This window comes from Eutrigla gurnardus (assembly GCF_963514095.1).
Source record: "Eutrigla gurnardus genome assembly, chromosome: 21".
NCBI lineage: Eukaryota > Metazoa > Chordata > Actinopteri > Perciformes > Triglidae > Eutrigla > Eutrigla gurnardus.
In genome coordinates this window covers 17,485,438-17,507,503 of record NC_139932.1, presented here as the reverse complement: position 1 = coordinate 17,507,503, position 22,066 = coordinate 17,485,438, and the positions used below count along the sequence as shown (strand labels likewise).

The window sequence follows — 22,066 nt, the reverse complement described above, 5'->3', positions numbered from 1 at the left end:
CCTTTTCGTTTCCCCAGAGTGTTTCCTCGGTGAGCTGCTGAATTCTCACGCAACTCAAGGTGAGTTTTGGAAAGTAAATTCCAGGGATTTCTACTCCGTCACGTTGCAGGATGGAGTTTCCTGAAACTTAACCAGCTAAATATCATACCTACACCTTTATCAAAGTCACATTCAAGCACTTTCCAAGCATTTCCAGGTGCATTTCCATGCTTTTCCAGCCCCTTCCAGCTGTGGTAAACTCCATCTTTGTATCAATCCAATGGTCAGTATTCAGTCTACTTATTATGTCACTTGTTCATCACATTAAATGAGATGTTATTGTCCTCTAAACAACCAACATGATGTTTGGAGACAGCTTTTTACAGAAGGACCACAAATCAAAGGAAAACTAATTCCACTAACAGATCCACAGAAATATAATCACCAACTATTTTCATCATCTGTTCATCATCAAAAGTCATTTTTCATAAAGAAATGTCACAAAATGCTGTTTTCAGTCCCTCAAATATGGAGATCTTCTTGTCTCTGTTCTTTCATAGATGTCATCACATACAACACACATTTATAGACCTTTATTCTACATCCAAGCACTTTCCAAACCTTGAAAACACACTAAAATTCAAGGTTTTTCAAGGATTTCCAGCACCTGTACCAACCCTGTAATAATGTCAACTATTTCAAAAAGGTTTAGAAGGTGTGTGTTGTGTGTATAAACTCAATGACACTGAACACAGAAGCGTAAGAATTTTATTACCCTGAACACAACACTCATGTATAAAATACATTTATGGAGTCAAATCTGTCAAGTGCTGCACAATAACATTCTTATATAATTCTCTAGTTCATGACATAAAATGTGCACAAATGATAATTAAGGAACACTTAAAATAACATTAAAATGCATTTACAGATCAAACATAAAAATATCTCCATACATCAGTATAAATGGTTATTTTAGATTTTTCACATGAAGTTTGAGTTAAAAATTGACTCCCCATCATTCAAGGTGACAAAACAAAAAACTGATTATGTATTTTGTCTATAGAGCAATCAATCAATCATTTTTTTAACCCTGTGATCAATAACCACAAACATATCATATATTGATAGCATCCATAAACCAGCGTAGCATCACAGCAGTACGTTTATCTCTTTTCTGTAAATTAAGGCATCAGAACATTATGATTTCTGCTTAAATCGGCATTAATGAGCGGATTATCTGGCAATAGGAACAATATTCCCTACGCCTTTTGTGGCTACGTTTTTAAAGTGGTCAAATTTTTCATTTAACGGCTGGCTAGATAACGTGCTAATTCCACCATGCTTTCTTGCTACAGATCAGTACAAAAGGCACCACATGAACCGCTGGGCTCCGGTTTCTCAATTACTTTTAAATTCCCGTTCACGATAGCCACTTTCCTTTTCCATTAGCTCATGCTAATCGCCATTGCTAATTACTAGCACTAGTCGCTAAAGCTAATGCTGACTTTTTTTTCTGCGTTTATGATTACGTTGACATATGGCGACACAATAAAACTGAGAAACATTTGTGACCTTGAGTTGACGTGCAAGGCGTGAATATGGGGAATGCTAGCGGTTAGCATTAGCGCTAGCTATGTGTCGGGGGTCGGTTGGAGGTGTACGTCACATGACTCCAGATCAGACCAGTAGCAGAATAAAAATTGCAACAGCACTGTTTCAACCAGTAGAGGGCAGTCACTACATTCTGGACCTGAATCCATCAACATTACTGTTGCAGCTCAACTAAAGTGGTTTGGGGTTTATTACTCCTAGCTTTATTGTCGTATTTCTGATACAAAAACACTCGGTCTGATTGTTGATTTTAAGTGCAATTTTTTTTTTCTATTTAAAAAAATAAAATTAAAAAATGTTTTCCTCCAATGAATCTCATTGGATTCATTCCAATATTCTTCTTCTTCTTCTTCTCCCCGAGTCAGAGTCGACCTGCAAACAAAGGATGCAAAATAAACAGTCAAATGATGATGAATGACTTGTTAACTGTTGAAACAGGACATTGGAGAATGAATGTGATGACACACCTGGATGGAGGCGGCGGCGTGAGCTCACATGTCCGATTCTGTAGAACAAGAGAAACATATGGTGAACCTGAAAACGGATATAAACAGCCTGGGACAGAAATGCTGGACCGTCTTCCATCAGGCTCTGAAAAGGGCTTTACATGTCGGTTTCTTAGAACTAGTGATTTTACAGATAATAAAAAACATGCTCGGGTCGGTCGAGGTGAATTTCCATTATCGGGATAAATCGTGAAAAATACAGCTGGATTTAAAAAAGTACATACAATTATTTGTAATCCTTTATTTAAACAGGCAGACCGTATAATGTTTGATCATCATAAGATAATTGTTAAAAAGTAATTTTACAAAGAAAATTGCAATTCAACGTATTTGTTTCTTAAGAAAAAGTAAAGTGATTCCAGTATTTTTTGTGCCAACCTTGAAAACACCACACTAAAGTGTTTTCAAGGATTTCCAGCACCTGTACAGAGCTGTGTATGTTTTTCTTCTCATTCTCACGTACCCCAGTTGAACGTGCTGGTCTTCCCCATGTGGGTCACCCGGCAGGCGAACTCCTGGCCTGCCTTTGGGGTAAAGGGCACGTGCTTGGTGAGGTGGTAGTGCCAGTTGTCCGTGAAGGCCAGGTCCGTCTGGTTGGCGTTCTGCATCGGGGTCCCATCGCTGAGCAGGTCGATGGTGATCTCCGGCGGGTGGAAGTTGCTAACGTGACAGATCAAGGTGTTCGTTCTGCCGAAAGATCCCGGCATTCGGCTGTACACCTGAACTCTGGGCGGAGCTGCAGGAGAAACAGGAAGTAAAAAATAATTTTGTACATTTTTAGTTAAATGCAGTGAAATTGAGGGAGAGCATTCTGCTCTAAACACACTGGTATTGATATGAATGGGGACAGCATGGCCAAAAAAACAAGAAAAAAGTCACGTGAACTCTGAATCGATTACTTCAGTGGACTACATTTCCCATCAGCACTGATCGAACATCCACATTAATCATGAATCATCAGAAATCGTGTTACATTAGACAATAGTGTAATTAAAAAAGACGTCATACATAAAATATAAGGGCAAGTTTTTTTCTTCTTCTATTATACAGAAGACTTCAGTTGATGTAACTTTATGGTGTTTCAAATAAGAAACTTATTATGAAATACAATCTATCGTGTACTCGGAGACATTAGCTAGCTACTTGTTCGCGTTTACACCGTGAATCCATCGTGAGAGACGAGCCTCCCGGTTCCCGTTCCCTGCCGTCTCACTGCTTTCCTTCCTCGTAATAACACGCCGCCATTTGTAAAAAATAAAACAATATAAATATAACGTGTAGGTTCACTCACACTGTTGGTCGGTCGGAGAGAAGCCGAGCGCCCCGACGAGCAGACAGACAAACACCGAGCAGAAGAACGTCTTCATGGTTTCCTCCTTCGCTTCGTCTCTCGGAGAAATATCTCTTCAGTCGTTGTTTTTCACCGTCAAACCAAACAAATCGAAAGTAAAATGTCTCTCGGAGCTTCTTTCTGGGACCGTCCGAGTAGGAAGTTACGCCCCCCAAGCCCCGCCCACAAGAACGACAGACGGACGCGTCATTGGTCGAGAAACGAACGTGCTTCCGGGAAAAAATGCTCCGCCTATAGAGTGCCGAAGCGGAAGCAGGAAGTAACGGCGCCATGGGTCCTTTCGGAGCGAAAAAAATGAATGGTGTTCAATGGACGGAAAATAATTATTATCTGATCCCCCGGTCGTTATGCCTTGGATTACACAAATGTTGTTTATAGGCTTAAATTATAATTTTCCATGTCAAGAGTTTGACCGTTTATTGTGCAATTCTTCAGTTAAAATTCATTGAGAAAACACAATGATAAAGACTACATGTTGTGTCGCGTATGTGACGTCACGTCATCGCCCTTTCCCCATCGGCGAAGTTGAGGCTCTCCACATGACCCGACTTATAGTGGTTCTCCCCCCTTTCGATACTTTTATTCTGCCCTTGGAAAAAAGCGGTGAAGTGGAGCAGAGAAACAGCCATCTCGGCGGACTTCGGACTCGGCGGGTGGTGACGTATATCATTCGCGACGAGAACAGCGAGGAGCTGTAGTTCACAAAGCGGCTCACACAAAACCTAACTTTATCAAAACTCTTCGCGCTTAATTGTCGTCTTCTTTGCGTGAAAAATTTTCTTTAAATATCACAAAGAACATATGTGAAATCCATGGCACAATTCAAACGGGACCAGAAAATAATTTGTATCTACCCATTGAATCGCATTGATATTTTTTTGCTTTTGAGGACCCATGTCCCGGAAATGGAGGGGCGGGACTTCACCACTCTATAGAATGACGCAGAATGTGTTGCTAGGTAGACTTTGTTTCTCACTGTTGCTCTCTGTGGCGCAGTTAGTTTAAAACGAGAGCGCCATGTTTGTTTGTTTGTTTGAGCAGCCCGCGAGTTCGTACGTTTATCAGTCGCGAACTTTCATAATAATAACAGTAATAATACATTTTTACCTTACCTTTTATTGTTAGAAGAAATCCCAAAGTGCTGCAGAGTAAAACAAGATTAAAACAGGTTTAAAAACCAGAGCACCACGTTTAGGAGAATGCTTTAAAAAAACAACAACCGTGATATGTTGACATTTTATTAAGAAAGGTCATCACAGCAGGGACATTTTTCAAGGTTAGTTTTATTTTCATTTAAATTAACAACCTTAAACTGTCGTTTTCCCTGCTGGCCACCAGGGGGCGACTCCTCTCTGGTTGTATAGAAGTCTATGAGAAAATGGTCCTACTTCTCTCTTGATGTATTATCTCAGTAAACATTGTAAACATGAGTTTATGGTCTCAATCTATAGTTTCAAGTCTTCTTCAATCCAGCATGATGTTCATTTAGTACATTATGATCCATTTAGAGTCCACCAGACCAGAAAGCAGGGGATGCTTTAGGGGGCGGGGCTTACTTGCTGATTGACAGGTTGCTACCACACTACCAATGCTAGTTAGCTACTAAGATGACTTTAACGCTTAGCTGTAAAGTTGACCTTAAATTAAGTGTTATTTTAAACTATGACATGTACATTTAAGGACGACTTCCCTTCAGTGAAATAATACAGAATGCATCTGAGTCATAAATATAACATATTTATAAATATCCATATACAGTGTAGAGAAAATGAAGACATGAAGGGATTTTAAAGAGGATTTTATTCATCCATAGACATCAACAAACATCTTAAATAACAAATCAACACTCCTGTCATGCGTTTTTTTAAAAATCTGACCAATTATCATTTGATCGTCCCATCTAGAAGAGAGAAAGGTTAAGAACATTTGTGTCCAGAAACAAACTGAACAAACATCAAACAAACTTCAATTACACACGTTTCAGTATCAAAAAGTGGGAAATAGTTTGCAAGTAATGTAAGCAGCACGCTGTTAAATGACTAAATGACTAAATGACTAAAAACCCCTGCAGCCCGTTCATTCGCTCACTGAAATTCTGGAAAAATCCCCCTTAATGTGATTTTAATATTTATGTATTGTGGAGCAGAAAAACAAAAAGACATGAGAAAGTCTTGAGAATCTGAGATTTGCGTTGATTGGATGTGAAGAATGAAGCGCTGCCCTCAACGGCGTTCCGGAACATCGGCGTCGCTCTGCAGAGAGAACGACATCACAGCGTCACACGCCGGACGCCGCTAAAGACTTCGCCGGGAAGCGTTGGAGTAAAGTCAGGATCTCACCTGCAGGGGGCGCCGGCTCACACGTTACATGTTCGCCTCTATGGAAGAAAAAGGATGAAAAATGTAATTGAATTTTTTGTTCTTTTTTTTATTTTTTATTTTATTTATTTAATTTTAAATCCGATATCAGATTTGATATATTAACAGTAAGTATTTTAAATTTTTCTTAAATAATCGTCACAATATCATCACAAGTGGCTTGACAAAGTTGACTTATTGCACATTATTTACTTGTTTTTGTTTTTTCATGCATTTAGGATACTTATTGCCGAGGCGACTCACCCCAGGCATAGTCCTTGGTGTCTGAGCCGTGTGTGACCTTGCAGCTGAACTTCTCTCCCTCCTTGGGGCTAAAGGTCACCGTCTTGGTGAGGTGGAAGTGCCAGTCCTGCTTGAAGGCGAGGTCGGTCAGCTTGGCGTCGGGGATCTCCGTGTCGTCCTTCATCAGCTGGATGTTGATGTCGGGAGGGTGGAAGCCGCTGACGTGGCAGATCAGCACGTTTTCCTCCCCGAACGTCCCCGGCTTGTAGCTGTACACCTGGACCTTGGGCGCGACTGGGGAACAAGCGGAGGGAAGGGAATCGAACGTCACTTATGTGTCAATATGTGCTGCTGTGCGGCACGGAAACGCAAAGGAGACAATTTAATTATTGTGGTTATGAATTGCTTTGCTTCTGTTTGTTGCGTTAATTAATAAAAAAGCTGAATAATGAGAGAAGATGTAAATGCAATTAAAATGGAAATTGCACTACTATTTTTATATATTTTTGTTTTTATTTATTCATATATTTTATATATATTTTAATATTTTAAAATGTATTATTTTATTTATGTAATTTTACATTTAAAGCCTGTGCTGAGCCTCACTGTGTTCACTTTTTTGCACACTGAATGACAATAAATTCCAATAAATACTGCTCACATGACTCAGCTTGTTTTTAGTATCTGCAATATAATTATTAGTAGAAAAAAAATCCTATTTTAGATGTCTACAGTCAATAACTGTTATTTATCAGAATTTAAACTGGACCCTTTTAGATCACATCCCCGATCATGGCATGCAACTTTAAAAAAAAATATATGCTGAAAAAAATCCCCCCCAAAAATACAAGTTAATAATAATAATAATAATAATAAAAAATAAACTGATCACAACTACGAAGCGACGGAAGAAACACACCTTAGACGTGACCACTGTGTTTCAATACTTTTTGAATTCACCTTTGCAGCAATTAACCTCCCAAACTCTCCTCATGAGTCTGTGACACCGACGCCCAGCAGAGGGCGCTGTTACAGCCCATCTGCGTTTACGGGAAATCGAAAGCGAATTCAAACTGTTCGGGGAATTCCACCGAATCACAAACATATTAAAAACATGCTCATATAATGTTTCTCCTCTACATTTGACCCTTAAAACCGGTATCTGGAGGTTTCCTGATCACAAACAGATATTATAGGCTCACATCTTATTTCCTGCTCGAATTCTGTATGTTTACTATACAATAATACTAACATTGTTATTATTATTAGGGTCACATCTTATTTTCCGCTTGTATTCTGCATGTTTACCATAAACTTGTTATAAAAAGTATTATTTTTAAGTTCACATCTTATTTCTTGCTGGTATTCTGCATGTTTACTATAAAATAATAATAAAAATGTATATTATTTTTAAGTTCACATCTCATTTCCTGTTGTATTCTGTATGTTTATTATAAAATAAATAACCCAAACAGCCTGATTCTGTGTGATTTAGTTTTTCTCTGAGCTCTCAAGGTTGAAGGCCGACTTGCAGTTTCTGGTATTCTTCAGTAAAAATGGCAGACTTTGTGTTATTAGAATACAAATAAATGAATAGTAAGTAGTACTCACTGTGTACGGTGTTTTCAGCAAAGGAAGTTGCCGCAAACGCAGCCATCACACACAAAAAGAGCATCATGTTGGATCAGTTTTTCTTTTGTTCGGCTCTGAGAAGAAACGTCTGCTTTTGCCAGGCAGAGACACCAAACTGAAAGTCTAAGCAGCAGAGCTGAGTAATCTAGAGCCCTGAGCCTGCCCACCACACCAAACCAGCCAATCCTTAATTCACATCCCTGTTACTAGGTGAACTATGGCCACACAGGTTTGGTTCACTGTTTGTGAGGAAGGTCCGGGTTCCTGTATGTCTCCTTGTTACACGTCTCCGGGGTCTTTTTGTCTCTTTGTGGTCGTTTTCTGTCTCTTTGGAGTTGTTTTGAGTCACTTTGTTGTGTTTTTTTGTGGTTATCTTTTGTCTGAGGTTGCTCCTAACCAGGAAGCACGAGACGAGGGGAGGGTGAATACAAAAATTTAGACATTTGGGATGCACGAAGAAAAGACAAGTACCAACCAGGAAGAGACTTGAAATGACCACAAAGAGATGAAAAACAACTAAAGAGACAAAAACAACTGCGAAGAAACTCAAATTCACCACAAAGAAATGTGAAACAACTACAAAGAGATGTAAAATGACTACAAAGAGACTCAAAACTACTTCAAAGAGACATAAAACAACTACAAAGAGATGTAAAACAACTAAAAAGAGACGTAAAACAACTACAAAGAGACTCAAATGGCTACAATGGCATTAAAAAGGTTACAAAAAGGGGCAAAATAACTACAAGACAAAAACAATCACAAAGAGAATCTTATTAAAGACAAAGAAATGTAAAACAACTAGAAAGAGACACCGACACATGAAATAGAGGTTAAGTAACTACAAAGCCCGAGGGCGTTTAAGTTTTAGAGGTAAAAGTCCCACTTTGTTGTTGTGTTTGGAACTATGACTTTCTGTTGGTCTCTTATTAATAACCAGTATCTCAGTCACGTGTTACTGAGTCACCCTGCTGGTAGAGCCAGTTTCCTTTCCTTTTTCTTTTACAATCCTTAAAAAAAGAGCCTCAAATCGTTAATCTCAGAAGGAGGTTGTTTCTTTTCCACGTGTTTTGTGTAAATACTGACATGTTTTATCCTGTAAATACAGAATGAAAGTGTAAATGTCTCATTCACTCTGTGTGTGACCTGAAACGGTTTTTATTATTGTGATTATTTATTGCTTTCTCAGTATTGCACATATTCAACAAAGGTATATTATAAATAAGAATATTTAAAAAAAAACGTAGAAGACGTCAACGACGTCGTGAGTTTAGCTACAAGCTGTGACGACACCCTTCCCGCTGGCGCAGGCGCAGTTGTGGTTCCGTGTTCTCCGTTGACTCCACAGCCGCAGCAGCAGCGTTGTCTGTGTCTTACTACAGGAAAGAAACGTTCACGGGAACACGATGAGCACCGACAAGTACCCGCGGTCCTCCATCGAGGACGACTTCAACTACGGCACGAATGTCGCCACGGCCAGCGTCCAGATCCGGATGGGTGAGCACCGCGATGTGTGGCTAGCTGCGAGGCTAATGCTAGCGACGCTTACGTGATCTACTGCGGGAATGTAACGACAGCTGTGTGAATGACAACAAGTTGTATTAGTGACGACGGTACAACACTGTGCTGTCGTCACTAATACAACCGTTACTAACCGTTTTTTACCGCTGTGTGCTAAAAAAGCGTTATCACAGTGTTAGCCATGTAGCTAATACTTAGCGTAAACAGATGTTAGCATTGATTTTTATTATTTTTTTTACTAAAGCTTACCTGACGTCATCAGCTTGTATCACCTGAACCACCTTAACTAACTGTCAATGTAAACACACAGGGTTGGTACGGGTGCTGGAAATCCTTGAAAACACTTGAATTTTAGTGTGGTGTTTTCAAGGTTTGAAAAGTGCTTGGATTTAGAATAACGTGCTTGAAAAGCGTGTAGTTTACCACAGCGTCTCTGTCTCTGTTGGCCAGACTTCCTGAGGAAGGTCTACAGCCTGCTGAGCTTGCAGATCATCCTGACCACGGCGACCTCCGCCCTCTTCATGTTCTCCCAGACCATCAAGGACTTCGTCCACGCCAGGTGAGGTTGCCGAGGCGACGGCTTCATGAACCACTATTTATCTGTAACTGTTATAGTCACACATCCTCTATATGAGATTGGATTTATGAATACTATCATGAAGCTTGATCTGGTTCCTCCACAGTCCCGCTGTGGTTCTGGTCTCGGCTCTGGGCTCCCTGGTCCTCCTGCTGGCCCTGGCCATGTACAGACACCAGCATCCCGTTAACCTCTACCTGCTGCTGGCGTTTGTAAGCTTCTTTTTTTTCATGTCTCTGAGTCATACGTTCACAAGAGTCTTTGTTTACGTCGCTTTTGTGATCTTTACGTGTAAAATAAAGTTGTAAACAAACTGTAGAGCTTCTATAGCTGGTCGGAGTCTAAGTGTCGCTACCTGGCTCTCGTTTTCAGACTCTGCTGGAAGCGGTCTCCGTGGCAACGGCGGGTAAGTACATTTAATTTAGCTTCCTTCCTCCGGGAGCCGGACCTGACCCGGTCCTGACCCGGTTCTTGTCTCCACAGTGACCTTCTATGAATACGGCATCGTGCTGCAGGCCTTGTGCCTGACCTGCGCCGTGTTCGCCGGGCTGACGGTCTACACCTTCCAGTCCAAGAGAGACTTCAGTAAACTGGGAGCAGGGTGAGTGTGGTGTTGTTTTTCTCGAATCGATGCCTCCTCTAGAGGGCGCCACTGTCACGCTCATCGAACCGCTCTGTCCTTCCAGACTGTTCGCCTGCCTGTGGATCCTCCTCATCGCCGGCGTCATGAGGGTGAGTGTGTGTGATTTCTGATGGAAACGTTATTATTGATCACATTGATTAATTAGTCTTCTTGCTGTGTGTGTGGAACAGATCAATGAGTGTGACGGTGTTCAGACACCAAAAACATTTAACAAATGTAGAAAGTTTTCTCAAGGACATTTCCTTCTTCTCGTACATCCAGCAGAATTCAAGTCACTTTGTTTGCCGTACGAGGTTCTTTTGTGATGTCCATAGTGTTAACAAGACGATGTGTGTGTTTGTTAGTCTGGCAACAGAAATAAATGAGAGTAAACAGAAAGTAAAAAAAGAAAGTAGGATGACCAAAAAAGAAACTTAAAATAAAGAAACTGAAAGAAAATTTTTGTTGGAAAGAAAACAAGATTTTGAGGTGTGTCTCGTCTCTTTGGAGTGTTATGTATTATTCTCTCTCTGCAGTTCTTCTTCAACAGCGACAGCACCGAGCTGCTGCTGTCCGCCGGCGGCGCTCTGGTCTTCTGCGGCTTCATCATCTACGACACCCACCTGCTGATGAAGCAGCTGTCCCCCGAGGAGCACATCCTGGCCTCCATCAACCTCTACCTGGACATCGTCAACCTCTTCCTGCACATCCTGCGGATGCTCGACTCCATGAAGAAGCACTGAGGGCCTCAGGCCGCCGCCGCCGGCTGTGTGACCTTTGACCTCGCGTCCTCGTGAGTTCCTGTCCTGAAGGTCACTGTTGGTAGAGAGGGAACCCGTCTGTCTTCACAGGCGTCTGCACTACATTCTCACACAGCTACGTCTGTTTCCTTTCCTATGAAACTACGTGGATCTGTTATCAGTAAAGTTTTGAACATGAGTTCATCATATCAGATCCACCACCCGATCTTGATTTGGAGCCCACTAGCGCCCCCAGCTGGCCTGTTTGCAGCTCACCTCATGCTTTTGACACATTTTCAATGAATCAAATGATATGCATTCATCTTTTATGTACTGCTACTATTATATGGGCATATATCTACATCTTCTAATTCCTACTTGTTTATTCTCAAACTGTATTTCTTGAGCGCTCTCATGATGGCCAGCATCTTAATATGTGTGATTATATATATTTTCATGGTGTAAATGTAAACGGTACTGAAGTAGTCGAGACAAACACGACGTGATGCGTTCCTTCCTCCCAGACACCAGGATGTGGGTCGTTGTCACGGGGACGTTGGCTTCATCTGCTCTTAAATAAATAAATAATACGTTTGTTTTTATTTATTCCCCGTTTTCAGACTCGTGGTGCATGTCTCGGATCGGATGTGATCGAGTCTTTTGTTGTACTGGACCAACAGAAGATTTATGTCTCACTGTGTTTGTTTTCTCTGTGATTATTGTTTGTGATTTATTGCACTTTAACTGCTGTAAACTCTCTTTCAACATTATTCCGACTGTCAGTCAAGTGAAAATAAAGATTGTTGTTTTTTTCCGAATGGGGAAATGGTATCTGAGTGTGTGTGTTTGGAGTTTCTTCCTATTTTTTTTAAAACCAGCACAAAATTAGCAAAATCTAGTAATGTAATAAGTATTAGAGGAACTAGGAGCAGTGGATGATGTTTACTTGTTAATAATAAGAGTAACAAACCTCTGAATATGTCTTAGGAATGATCAGGCTTTGAGGGGAGGGAACCATCTGGATAAATAATTAAAAAAAATATTATTTACTCTCAAAAAAGGGAAAAAATCAAATGATCGAATAGAAGGAAACCTGGATGAATGACTTCTAAACCAAGGTACTGTTCACAAAGCAGACCAATCTCAACTGCACCATGCAATGTCCAAATGCAATTATGAATAACTTAATAGATGGAAGAGACTCAGGGAAAGTTAGATTTATGGATATGAAAAAGTCCTCAATAAGATTAGTGAGTTAACGGTCGTGGTTGTTTCTGATTCTTCATTCATCATCGGAAATGTGGCTTTCAACTTAAATTATTTTTTTCAACTGGCAAAACAATCCTCCAATTCTCTCCAAAATATTAATTAAATAAAATTAATTTAGTATCTCAGAATGACATAATACCCTCTTATTTTGAAAAATTAAGTCATTATTGTCTTAATACTTTGTCATTATTTTAATAAAGTTTTTCACTATTTTTTCATACCTAATTTTTTTAGATACTATGTCAATATTTTAATAGTTTCTCACTATTTTGAGATACTATGTATTTTTTAAAGATACTTTGTCATTATTTTAATAAAGTTTCTCACTATTTTGGGATACTAAGTCTAAATACTTCTAAACTACATCTATCTCTAACTAATGAATGTTAAGTTACTTGAACCACATGATAATTATGATAATATAATATAATAAAATAAATGTGAAAGGTTTTTAGATCACAAGATTCCTCGTAATCATTTCTGAACAGTTTTTCTGCTGGTTTTGAACGCAGCACGGACGGTCCACCACCCTTCACCCCTCCCTACGTCACTTCCGTCAAACAACCATCTCCGAGAGTTTTGTCCAAGATGGCGTCAACGCAGTTAACGGATGAGGAGCTTTTCTCCGAATTAAAGCGCTTCGGCTTCACCCCGGGCCCGGTCACCGAGAACACCCGGCCCGTGTACTTGAAGAAGCTGAAGAAGCTCCGCGAGGAGCAGCAGCAGCAGCGGGGCTCCAGGGCCGGGAAGACCCGCGGCGGCGGCGGCGGCGCCGGGGCCATCAACAGCAGCGCCGCCGTTGGCGGAGGCAACACGGCGGGATCCAGGCCAGCCAGCCATGACGTCACGCACCTGAGCTCCAGCAGGAGACCGGGCAGGAAGTCCTCCGTCCTCGGCTTCAGCTCCGACGAGTCTGACGCCGAGACTCCGCTGAAAAGAAAAGGCCTCAACCACGGCGGCAGGACGGACCGCGGCTCCGGGTTCCCGTCGCAGCCGAGGATCAGGCCCGTCGCGACGGCCGCCAAGAGTCCGTACGGCGGCGCCGCCAAGAGTCCGCCGCCGAGCAGCAACAATTCCTCCTCCTCCCCGGGTCCGGGCGGGCAGAGAGGGGTCTCGTTGGGCTGGGGGGTCCGCGCCAGATCCAGCCCCGAGGCGGAAGGGAGGGATTACGACGAATCGGGGGACGAGGACGACGACGACTACGAGGGGGGCGCGGAGAAGAACTCTCGCTCTTTAAACGGCTGCGGGGCGTCTCACTCGAACGCTAGCAAGCTAGCCGGGGATTACTCGGACTCGGACGAGGAGGAGGTGGTGGTGGTCGGCGGCCTTGGCCTGGTGGTCGGGGACCGGCTGGAGGCGACGAGACGGAGCCACCCGAAAGCGGAGTTCCCGTCCCACGGAGTCGGGCGAGGGTCGCAGACGGGAGGGGCGGCCAGACAGGTCAACCCGCCCGAGAGTCTAAATATGGTGGGGAGCCGGGGGGAGGTGGAGGAGGAGGGGAGACGCGACTCGGACCCGTCGGGAGGCTCGCGGAGCCACAACTTTCCCAGGAAGTCCATCTACGTGTCCCTCGCGGAGAACCACGGAGGGGAGGCGGGCAGGAACAACCACGTCGACGGCGAGGACGGAGCCTCCAGGAGCGGCGGGCTCGGCGGCCGGTTCGCCATCGGGCTGAGGCCGCGCTTCTCCACCTACAGCAGCCTGTCGCAGACCTACCGGGGGAACCACTCCAACCACCATCACCACCACCACGCCACCTCCGCCCTCAACCCCAACCACTCGTACAGCCAGGCGGCGCTGAAGCAGAAGCTGTCGGTGCCGGAGGACGAGCTGCTGCAGCAGTTCAAGCGGGAGGAGGGGCCGGCCTCGTCCGGCAGCTTCAGCGCCCACTACCTGTCCATGTTCCTGCTCACGGCCGCCTGCCTCTTCTTCCTGCTGCTGGGTCTCATGTACCTCCGGATGAGGGGCTCCGGGTCCTCGGAGGCGGACGGAGTCAGTGAGTATACCCGAGGACACGTTGTCTATCCCCACGGTGCTCTCACAGCCATTCTGCGTCCCATCTACAGTGATTTATATGACAATGATTAAAAGATTGGTGCGTTATGTGACATGTAAACAGAGCCTATATATATCTTCAGGCTTACACCAATAATCCAATTTAATTCTATGAAAAAAAGAACAGCAAAATGATCAATATTTGATTATCCTCATGATGTACTCTAGAAAGCTGTCTCGTTCGTTGTCATGGTGATAAGTGGAACTGAAACTTGAACGTAAAGGAAATGATTGTGACCCAAATATTCAATAACAAAAACGATCAAATATAGCTTATGTAAAAATATAACGATACAATAAGTAGTATTTACAAGATGAGTATTTACATGGATATACAGTAGCCAAGATCCCCCGGAAGAAAACTACAACGTAAAGTTTAATCATCTGGTGCACTTTAAGTCTAACTTTGTGCTATAGCAGTGGTGGATTGTAGCTAAGTACATCTAGGCTACTTAAGTACTGTATTAAAGTATTTTTGAAGCACTTATGTAGCGTTATACTACATCTCAGGTTGAGATATCATCACCCGCTACCTATTTATTGGAAAATATTACTTACAAGATCCTGTATACAAAATATAGACAAATATTACCCAATGATTTATTATTAAGTAGTGTATAACTATTAAAGGAGTTAAAATGTTTACCTGCCGATAAACGCATAAATGCATCAGTAATTAGACATTATTATTATATAATATTCTGCATCATCAGCACTTTTATTTTTGGAATTCTAAGTACATTTTGATGTTAATATAGCTCTCAAAAGTGTTTTATTGTGATTTGTTAAGAAAATATTTGTACCATATACACAATAATACATAAAACACAAGAACATAATATAGAATAAGAATATTATTATTATTGTATTATGAATATATAATTTAATAACAAAATATCTCATGCTTTTAATCAAGTAAAAGTGTATTAAGTACACAGTGGTATTGCTTGTACTCTATAGTCTTTCCTCCGTCACTAAACAATTTAATCATAAACACATAAATATATACTGTGGTGATGATGCTGTAAACAGGTCACCTCCACAGAAGGTTCTGGGTTCCTAGCCGGGTCCCTGCAGAACCCCGGGGCCGTGGGAAAAAATTGATTGATGACTGGAAAGTCAAAAGATGTATTTTCTAATATTTGTAATATATTTACTTTGTAAATGATATATTATTTCTATATTCAGAGTACGTCGTGGAGCTTTCTTTATAAATCTGAATTCCAAAAACGTCGTGCACGCGTTCAAGGATGGAGCTGGCCGATGATTCACGCTGTTGCCGTGGTAACGCGCCAAAAATCGCGGTCCGGCAAAAGCAAGAAAAAGTCGGAACGTAAATGGGTTATGAAAAACAGTGAATGCAGGTTGTTCCTCCTTCTTCTTTTTAGAAAGCGTGTTTAGAATCGAAGGAAACAGATCTCAGATCTGTTATAAACACCCGGTTTTATTTAACAATGTAAACACGTTTAGTTTACAGGAAAACTCCACGGGGCGCTTTTAATAGATGAACTCTCTGCTGGCCAATAAACAAGGAAGAGCACGTTTTCTTGGCAACATTACGTGTGAATATATATATATAAAGAATAAAATTCCCATTTGATGTGTGAAGTCGTCTCTTCGCTCCACGCGGTGTAAATAATCATGGTGGTGGTGATGATGATGGCGGCGCTCCAGCCGTCCCGTGCTGATGGGCGAGGGTTTTCCTGTACAGACACTGACTCACGTGAGCCGCCGCCGCTGGCATTCCTCCGTCTCTCAAACACGCCGCTCGTATTGTGGAGACGCAACTTTTCCATCCGCTAATCCCGGCTTTGCCTTTACATGTGTGCTGCGTTACATTAAGTCTCAATGTCTCTCTCTCTCTCTCTCCTTTGTTGCAGTTAAGAGCCACCCGTTTGGCAGCGACTTTGACTCTTCTTATGTAAGTAGATCTTTTCTGCAAAGTAGTTTTTTTTTGTTCAATATGTCGTAGAAGCAGCAGCTTGGAGTGTTTACCCAGGAATTAGACGGAGCCATCACAGATTGAAAAGTGGACACGGCCGACCTGTTGCCTCGTTAATAATAATAATTCATATTATTAATAGGACTTCTATGGCTTTTTGGGATAATCAAAGACGACTGACATGCAGCGCCGTAGGAGGATATTTCACAGATAGTAGTGTACCAATCTTTTACTGTATAAACCAGCATTTAAGGTCAAGGACCCCCATAATATAATAATGTGTAATGCAGCCTATAGTTCCAAAACAAACAAGAGGGTACATTTGTATTCTTTAAAGACCTGATGGCGTCCAGGGTCTCGCTGCGGGCCTCGGAGGGTTAAAGTTTTTAGCGGCAGTTGCTTTGTTAGTCCACTAGATGGTGTCGAGGTTTCACACCAGAATGTCCAACTGAGTGTTTGTTGTCTGCAGAACAAGGCGGAGAAGGACCTGATCCTGAACCTGCTACTCAACCTCCACGACCACCTGGCCCACGTCGCAGGTAGACGTCCACTCTCTACTTACGTTTGAGTAAACATGAGAACAGACAGAGTTGCTGTCCTCCGTCGCTTTAATCATCTGCTGGTCTGACAACGAGACACGGGAACATCTAGTTGTAGCATTTATTCAACAACAGATAAACTACCCACAATGCACTGTGTTACACGTGACACTCACGAACTTTGTGTTGGCAGGCCAACACGACTGTGGAGACCAGCAGCATCCGAACCGGAGTCTGTCCATGGACGAGGCCTCTGCATATTTAGTGGTACGATCCGCACATTCACACCCCTGCCTGTTCCCTGGACCAGGACTGGGCTCTGGACCGGGCTCTGGACCAGGCTCTGGACCGGGGTCTGTGGTGTACTCGGTAGCGACTGATTTGTCCTTGTCGTTCAGGCTCAGAATGAGGAGTTCAAAGGCTTCGTCGTTATTTCTCTGGAGTGGATCATCCGGACGGGCCAGGACGTCGGGATCCGGCTGACGGGGCAGGAAGCCGACGAGCTGCTGACCGACGTCTCCGAGATCTCTCGGCTGGAGTCCACGCATCCCAAGATGCCTTTCACCTGCCGCTTCCGCCGGGCCTTCCTCACCGTCATCAGCAGAGTCTTCCTCATCGCCGTCGGTGAGTGTTAGCCGCGGGAACGACAGTAAACAGGCTTGGAAATCCTTGAAAACACTTGAATTTAATGTTTTCAAGGTTTGAAATCTGACTTTTTGATGAACCCTGCATCCATCTAGCAAACGACTCGTCCTGATCAGGAGGATTTAATGAGATCGTACCACTAGGAGTCACCATTCGTGTGTTATTGCTTGGTAACCGTGGAAACGTGAGGTGGAAATGATCATCCAGCGTGTGTGTGTGTGTGTGTGTGTGTGTGTGTGCAGTGGTCGGCTGTGTGTGGAGCGTGGTCTGCTACATGAAGTACCGCTGGAGGCGGGAGGAGGAGCAGACCCGGCAGATGTACGACATGGTGGAGAGGATCATCGGTGAGACATTAAAGCTCACACTAAAGTCACGTTTCAATACGCAAAACCCACTTTCTGACGGTGTCTATGCAGATATATGTACATACATACTTAGTTACATACATGTAAATAAAAGTGATACAAATAGAAAAACAATACATTAAATTAAGCAACAAACCAAACATTGGATTCATTCGGATGTGGAGCAGCTTCATTTAAATATAAAACATGACGTTACATCTTATTAGATTAGTATTTGATCCGTCCTTCTTGTTGTGCAGACGTGTTGAGGAGCCACAGCGAGGCCTGCCAGGAGAACCAGGACCTGCAGCCCTACCTGCCCATCCCCCACGTCAGAGACTCCCTGGTCCAGCCTCAGGAGCGGTCAGTACCGACATACGCAGATTTGGTCTTTATCAGGACCTGGAATTAAAACCCGACTGGATTCACTTTTTACAGGAAGAAGATGAAGACGGTTTGGGAGCGAGCCGAGAAATTCCTCTCGGCCAACGAGTCCAGGATCCGGAAAGAGACTCAGAGGATCGGCGGGGCGGACTTCCTGGTCTGGAGGTGGATCCAGCCCTCAATCAGCTGTGACAAGACCTCCTCGGTGCCCTCCAAAGTCTGGCAGGGGAAAGGTAATTCTACATGACCTTATATGGAGTGTTGATGGAGCAGCTACAATGTTAGCGTAGCCTAGCACCATCAACCAGACTCCATTCAGAAAACCAGCGTTTTAACAGTAGTTATCTTGTGGTCTTGCAGACAGACCTAACAATGCATGACTCAGCACTTTTTACTGATCACCATCATGATGGAGTTATTTCAGCATCCTTTTCATCTGGTTATTGATATTAAATCACAGATCAATACTTTAATCTGGTTTCTCCAGCCCACGTGGGTCAGTTTGGTGAAATCCACCAAATTTTTTTAAATATCTGCTTCGCTTTTGTGTCCTCGATGACGTTTGCCACACTCGAGGCTTCAAAACCGATGGGTGACGTCACCATGACAACGTTTACTTCTGATGCGCTGTGGGTTTACCCCCCTAACACATGACTTTGGTCTCCTCCTCAGCGTTCCCTCTGGACCGGAGGAACTCGCCCCCCAACAGCCTGACCCCGTGTCTGAAGATCAGAAACATGTTCGACCCCGTCATGTGAGTACCGCTCTCCTGGCGCGCCGCCGTGCGTAGCTCCTCCCCCTCTTGTACCGACCCTCTTGCATGTGTTTGTGTGGTCAGGGAGGTCGGGGAGAACTGGGACCTCGCCATCCACGAGGCCATCCTGGAGAAGTGCAACGACAACGACGGCATCGTCCACATCGCCGTCGACAAGAACTCCCGAGAGGTACGCTCTGGTCCCCGCCAGTGATGTCATGCTGTTGTCTGCGGTGATGTCACACTGTCTGCTCTCTCTCACAGGGCTGCGTCTACGTCAAGTGTCTCTCGGCGGAGCACTCGGGGAGAGCCTTCAAGGCGCTTCACGGCTCCTGGTTCGACGGTAAGTCCGCCTCCTTTGAGTAACAACCGTGTTGATGTCGGTGTATTTCCATAGTCACACAGGAGAAGATGATACACGAATAATCATAATAATAATAATAATGATACTTTTTATTTGTATGGCGCTTTTAAAGGAAGTCCAGTAGGAATTACTGCCCAGCGATGCTTCTATTTTCATATCGTGGTGACCCAGCATGCAAAATCAATTATTGATCTGTGATTTAATATCAATAACCAGATGAAAAGGATGCTGAAATAACTCCATCATGATGGTAATCAGTAAAAAGTGCTGAGTCACGCTTTGTTAGGTCTGTCTGCAAGACCACAAGATAACTACTGTTAAAACGCTGGTTTTCTGAATGGAGTCTGGTTGATGGTACTAGGCTACGCTAACATTGTAGCTGCTCCATAGACACTCCATATAAGGTCATCTAGACATAAATACAGCAGAGACCTTGTTGTTTGGACCACAGACAGTATCTGGTTCCTCCACATAGTCTGGTCTGGTCTCTGGACTAATGTGAGCTACTATCTAGACCTCTGGGGGACCACAGACCGTCTCTGGTTCCTCCACATAGTCTGGTCTGGTCTCTGGACTAATGTGGGCTACTATCTAGACCTCTGGGGGACCACAGACCGTCTCTGGTTCCTCCACATAGTCTGGTCTGGTCTCTGGACTAATGTGAGCTACTATCTAGACCTCTGGGGGACCACAGACAGTCTCTGGTTCCTCCACATAGTCTGGTCTCTGGACTAATGTGAGCTACTATCTAGACCTCTGGGGGACCACAGACAGTCTCCGGTTCCTCCACATAGTCTGGTCTGGTCTCTGGACTAATGTAAGCTACGTCTAGACCTCTGGGGGACCACAGACAGTCTCTGGTTCTCCACATAGTCTGGTCTGGTCTCTGGACTAATGTGGGCTACTATCTAGACCTCTGGGGGACCACAGACAGTCTCTGGTTCCTCCACATAGTCTGGTCTGGTCTCTGGACTAATGTGGGCTACTATCTAGACCTCTGGGGGACCACAGACAGTCTCTGGTTCTCCACATAGTCTGGTCTGGTCTCTGGACTAATGTGATGTCTGTCTCTGGTCCGACAGGTAAGCTGGTGACGGTGAAGTACCTGCGTTTGGACCGGTACCACCAGCGCTTCCCGCAGGCTCAGGGCTGCAGCGCGCCCCTGAAGGCCTCCAGCGTCCACGTGAACGCCACCAACAACGCCGCCTCCACCCGCCTGCATCACCGCGGCTCCGCCAACTCCTCGGGCTTCTCGTGAGCCCCCCCCCCCCCCTCCCCAGCATGACCAGCAACCTGCTGCTCCTTCACCGCTTCATGGAGCGGGGAGGCTTCAAGTCTGCGTCTCGGGGGGAGCTTTTCAGTTTTTCCAGCACGCCATCACGAGAGGAGTCCTCCAGCGCCATTTTGTTTTTGTTTTCAGTCCCCTTTGTGTTCCAGCGTCACGGATTTAACAAGGAAGCAACGTTCTTCTGGAATAATGAAGATGTGTGCAGAGACTCCGCCCCCCCATTCGGCCGCTGTGTGGAAACGGCTGCATGCAAGTGTGTGCTCTCTCTCTCCCTCCCTCCCTCTCTCTGTCACGTTCGATGCTCCCTGTTGTTCTGATTATTATTATTATTATTATTATTTAGTCAAGCGAGGAGGCGTGAGCTAGTCGATGGCGTGCTGTAAATACGTGTGAATGGTGGCACAAGCTTTATCACATCGTCCGTCTGTTGATGTTTTTTCTTGCATCCAGAGCCCTTTCATCTCCAGATATAATCCAATATATTCCCCCAAATTATTATTTTTTTCTTGTGTTTTATTATTTACCTCCTTTTTTTGTTTTTGTTTTAAGAGCCGGGTCATTTTTCCCTGTCGGCGTCCCCCTCCTCGTCTAACCGGGTCTGAACGATGCTACCGTGCTTTTTTTGTTGTCAGTACTGTTTTAATACTCCCAGATACCCCCCCCCCCCTCCTTCCTTTAACGAGACCATCCTGAATTTAGGGATTCCTGATCGCTTGTGTGTTTTTCTTCTTCTTTTTTTTTTTTTTACAGCACCTGAGTATTCAGAAAACGGTGAAATATATATTTTTTAAATCCAGGCATTGCCAGACGTAATTTAATTTTTTTTATGCAGTGAACTGAAAGTCAGTATTTGCAGTGTGAAATTGTACAAAAATGATGCACATTTCAAATGTTCAAAAAAACCTGCCGAGGCAGTTTTGCAGCAGGCGACCCAACCGTGCCTTAAATTTGTGCTTTTTTTTTTTCTTCTTTTTTTTAAAGACTGGCACTGCATCACTGGCGAACGTGCTGGATTTAAGAAATGTTTCAAGGGTGAGCCAGGCCTGCCATAGAAGTAGTTTTTTTGGGGTAGAGTTTGACATCTTCAGATTCGGTATTTTGTAGCAGTTTCCTTTGATATTAAACCAAATGCTTCTCTCTATTTATTATTGTTTTTTTTAAATCAGCTGTGGTGATGTACTATTTTAATGTCACTAGACCTGTTACATACGTGTCATAACTTTTTCTTTCATCGAGGATCGAAACCTTTAACATCCCGCTTCCAAACAAACTGTCAGGATGTGTAAAAACAAAAAAAAGACAAAATAAAAGTGAACACTTTCCGAAATAAGCCAGTGGAC

At 43.6% G+C, this 22,066-nt stretch overlaps 4 protein-coding genes across 6 annotated transcripts; 2 read left to right on the top strand and 2 right to left on the bottom strand.

The window, feature by feature from the left end:
• Window positions 1–731: 731 nt before the first annotated feature.
• Window positions 732–3,604, bottom strand: LOC311032305 (beta-2-microglobulin-like). Its single transcript, XM_084038983.1, has 4 exons — window positions 3,391–3,604; window positions 2,563–2,835; window positions 2,061–2,098; window positions 732–1,965 (listed from the first exon to the last, which is right to left on the bottom strand). Exons 1-3 carry the CDS (start codon window positions 3,464–3,466, stop codon window positions 2,085–2,087), a joined length of 363 nt encoding a protein of 120 aa, XP_083895109.1. The 5' UTR covers window positions 3,467–3,604; the 3' UTR covers window positions 732–1,965; window positions 2,061–2,084.
• Window positions 3,605–5,232: 1,628 nt separating this feature from the next.
• On the bottom strand, window positions 5,233–7,822 carry LOC311032415 (beta-2-microglobulin-like). 2 transcript variants are annotated; one of them, XM_084039173.1, is made up of 4 exons: window positions 7,662–7,822; window positions 6,072–6,344; window positions 5,790–5,827; window positions 5,233–5,702 (listed from the first exon to the last, which is right to left on the bottom strand). In XM_084039173.1, exons 1-3 carry the CDS (start codon window positions 7,726–7,728, stop codon window positions 5,814–5,816), a joined length of 354 nt encoding a protein of 117 aa, XP_083895299.1. In that variant the 5' UTR covers window positions 7,729–7,822; the 3' UTR covers window positions 5,233–5,702; window positions 5,790–5,813. The 2 variants fall into 2 exon arrangements, with proteins under 2 accessions (XP_083895299.1, XP_083895298.1); XM_084039172.1 differs by having other exon boundaries at window positions 5,233–5,827.
• Window positions 7,823–8,993: 1,171 nt separating this feature from the next.
• tmbim4 (transmembrane BAX inhibitor motif containing 4) lies at window positions 8,994–11,978 on the top strand. Of its 2 annotated transcripts, XR_014599162.1 has the most exons (8): window positions 8,994–9,179; window positions 9,654–9,762; window positions 9,887–9,992; window positions 10,153–10,186; window positions 10,264–10,381; window positions 10,467–10,512; window positions 10,939–11,195; window positions 11,763–11,978. XR_014599162.1 is itself a non-coding variant. In XM_084038776.1 (7 exons), exons 1-7 carry the CDS (start codon window positions 9,089–9,091, stop codon window positions 11,143–11,145), a joined length of 711 nt encoding a protein of 236 aa, XP_083894902.1. In that variant the 5' UTR covers window positions 8,994–9,088; the 3' UTR covers window positions 11,146–11,732. The 2 variants fall into 2 exon arrangements, 1 of the variants encoding a protein (XP_083894902.1); XM_084038776.1 differs by lacking the exon at window positions 11,763–11,978 and having other exon boundaries at window positions 10,939–11,732.
• A 985-nt stretch (window positions 11,979–12,963) lies between these two features.
• Window positions 12,964–20,829, top strand: lemd3 (LEM domain containing 3). The gene is made up of 12 exons (XM_084038341.1): window positions 12,964–14,407; window positions 16,347–16,387; window positions 16,878–16,947; window positions 17,141–17,214; window positions 17,346–17,571; window positions 17,835–17,936; window positions 18,197–18,299; window positions 18,375–18,553; window positions 18,993–19,074; window positions 19,159–19,264; window positions 19,339–19,417; window positions 20,521–20,829. Exons 1-12 carry the CDS (start codon window positions 13,000–13,002, stop codon window positions 20,694–20,696), a joined length of 2,646 nt encoding a protein of 881 aa, XP_083894467.1. The 5' UTR covers window positions 12,964–12,999; the 3' UTR covers window positions 20,697–20,829.
• The last annotated feature ends 1,237 nt before the right edge of the window (window positions 20,830–22,066 follow it).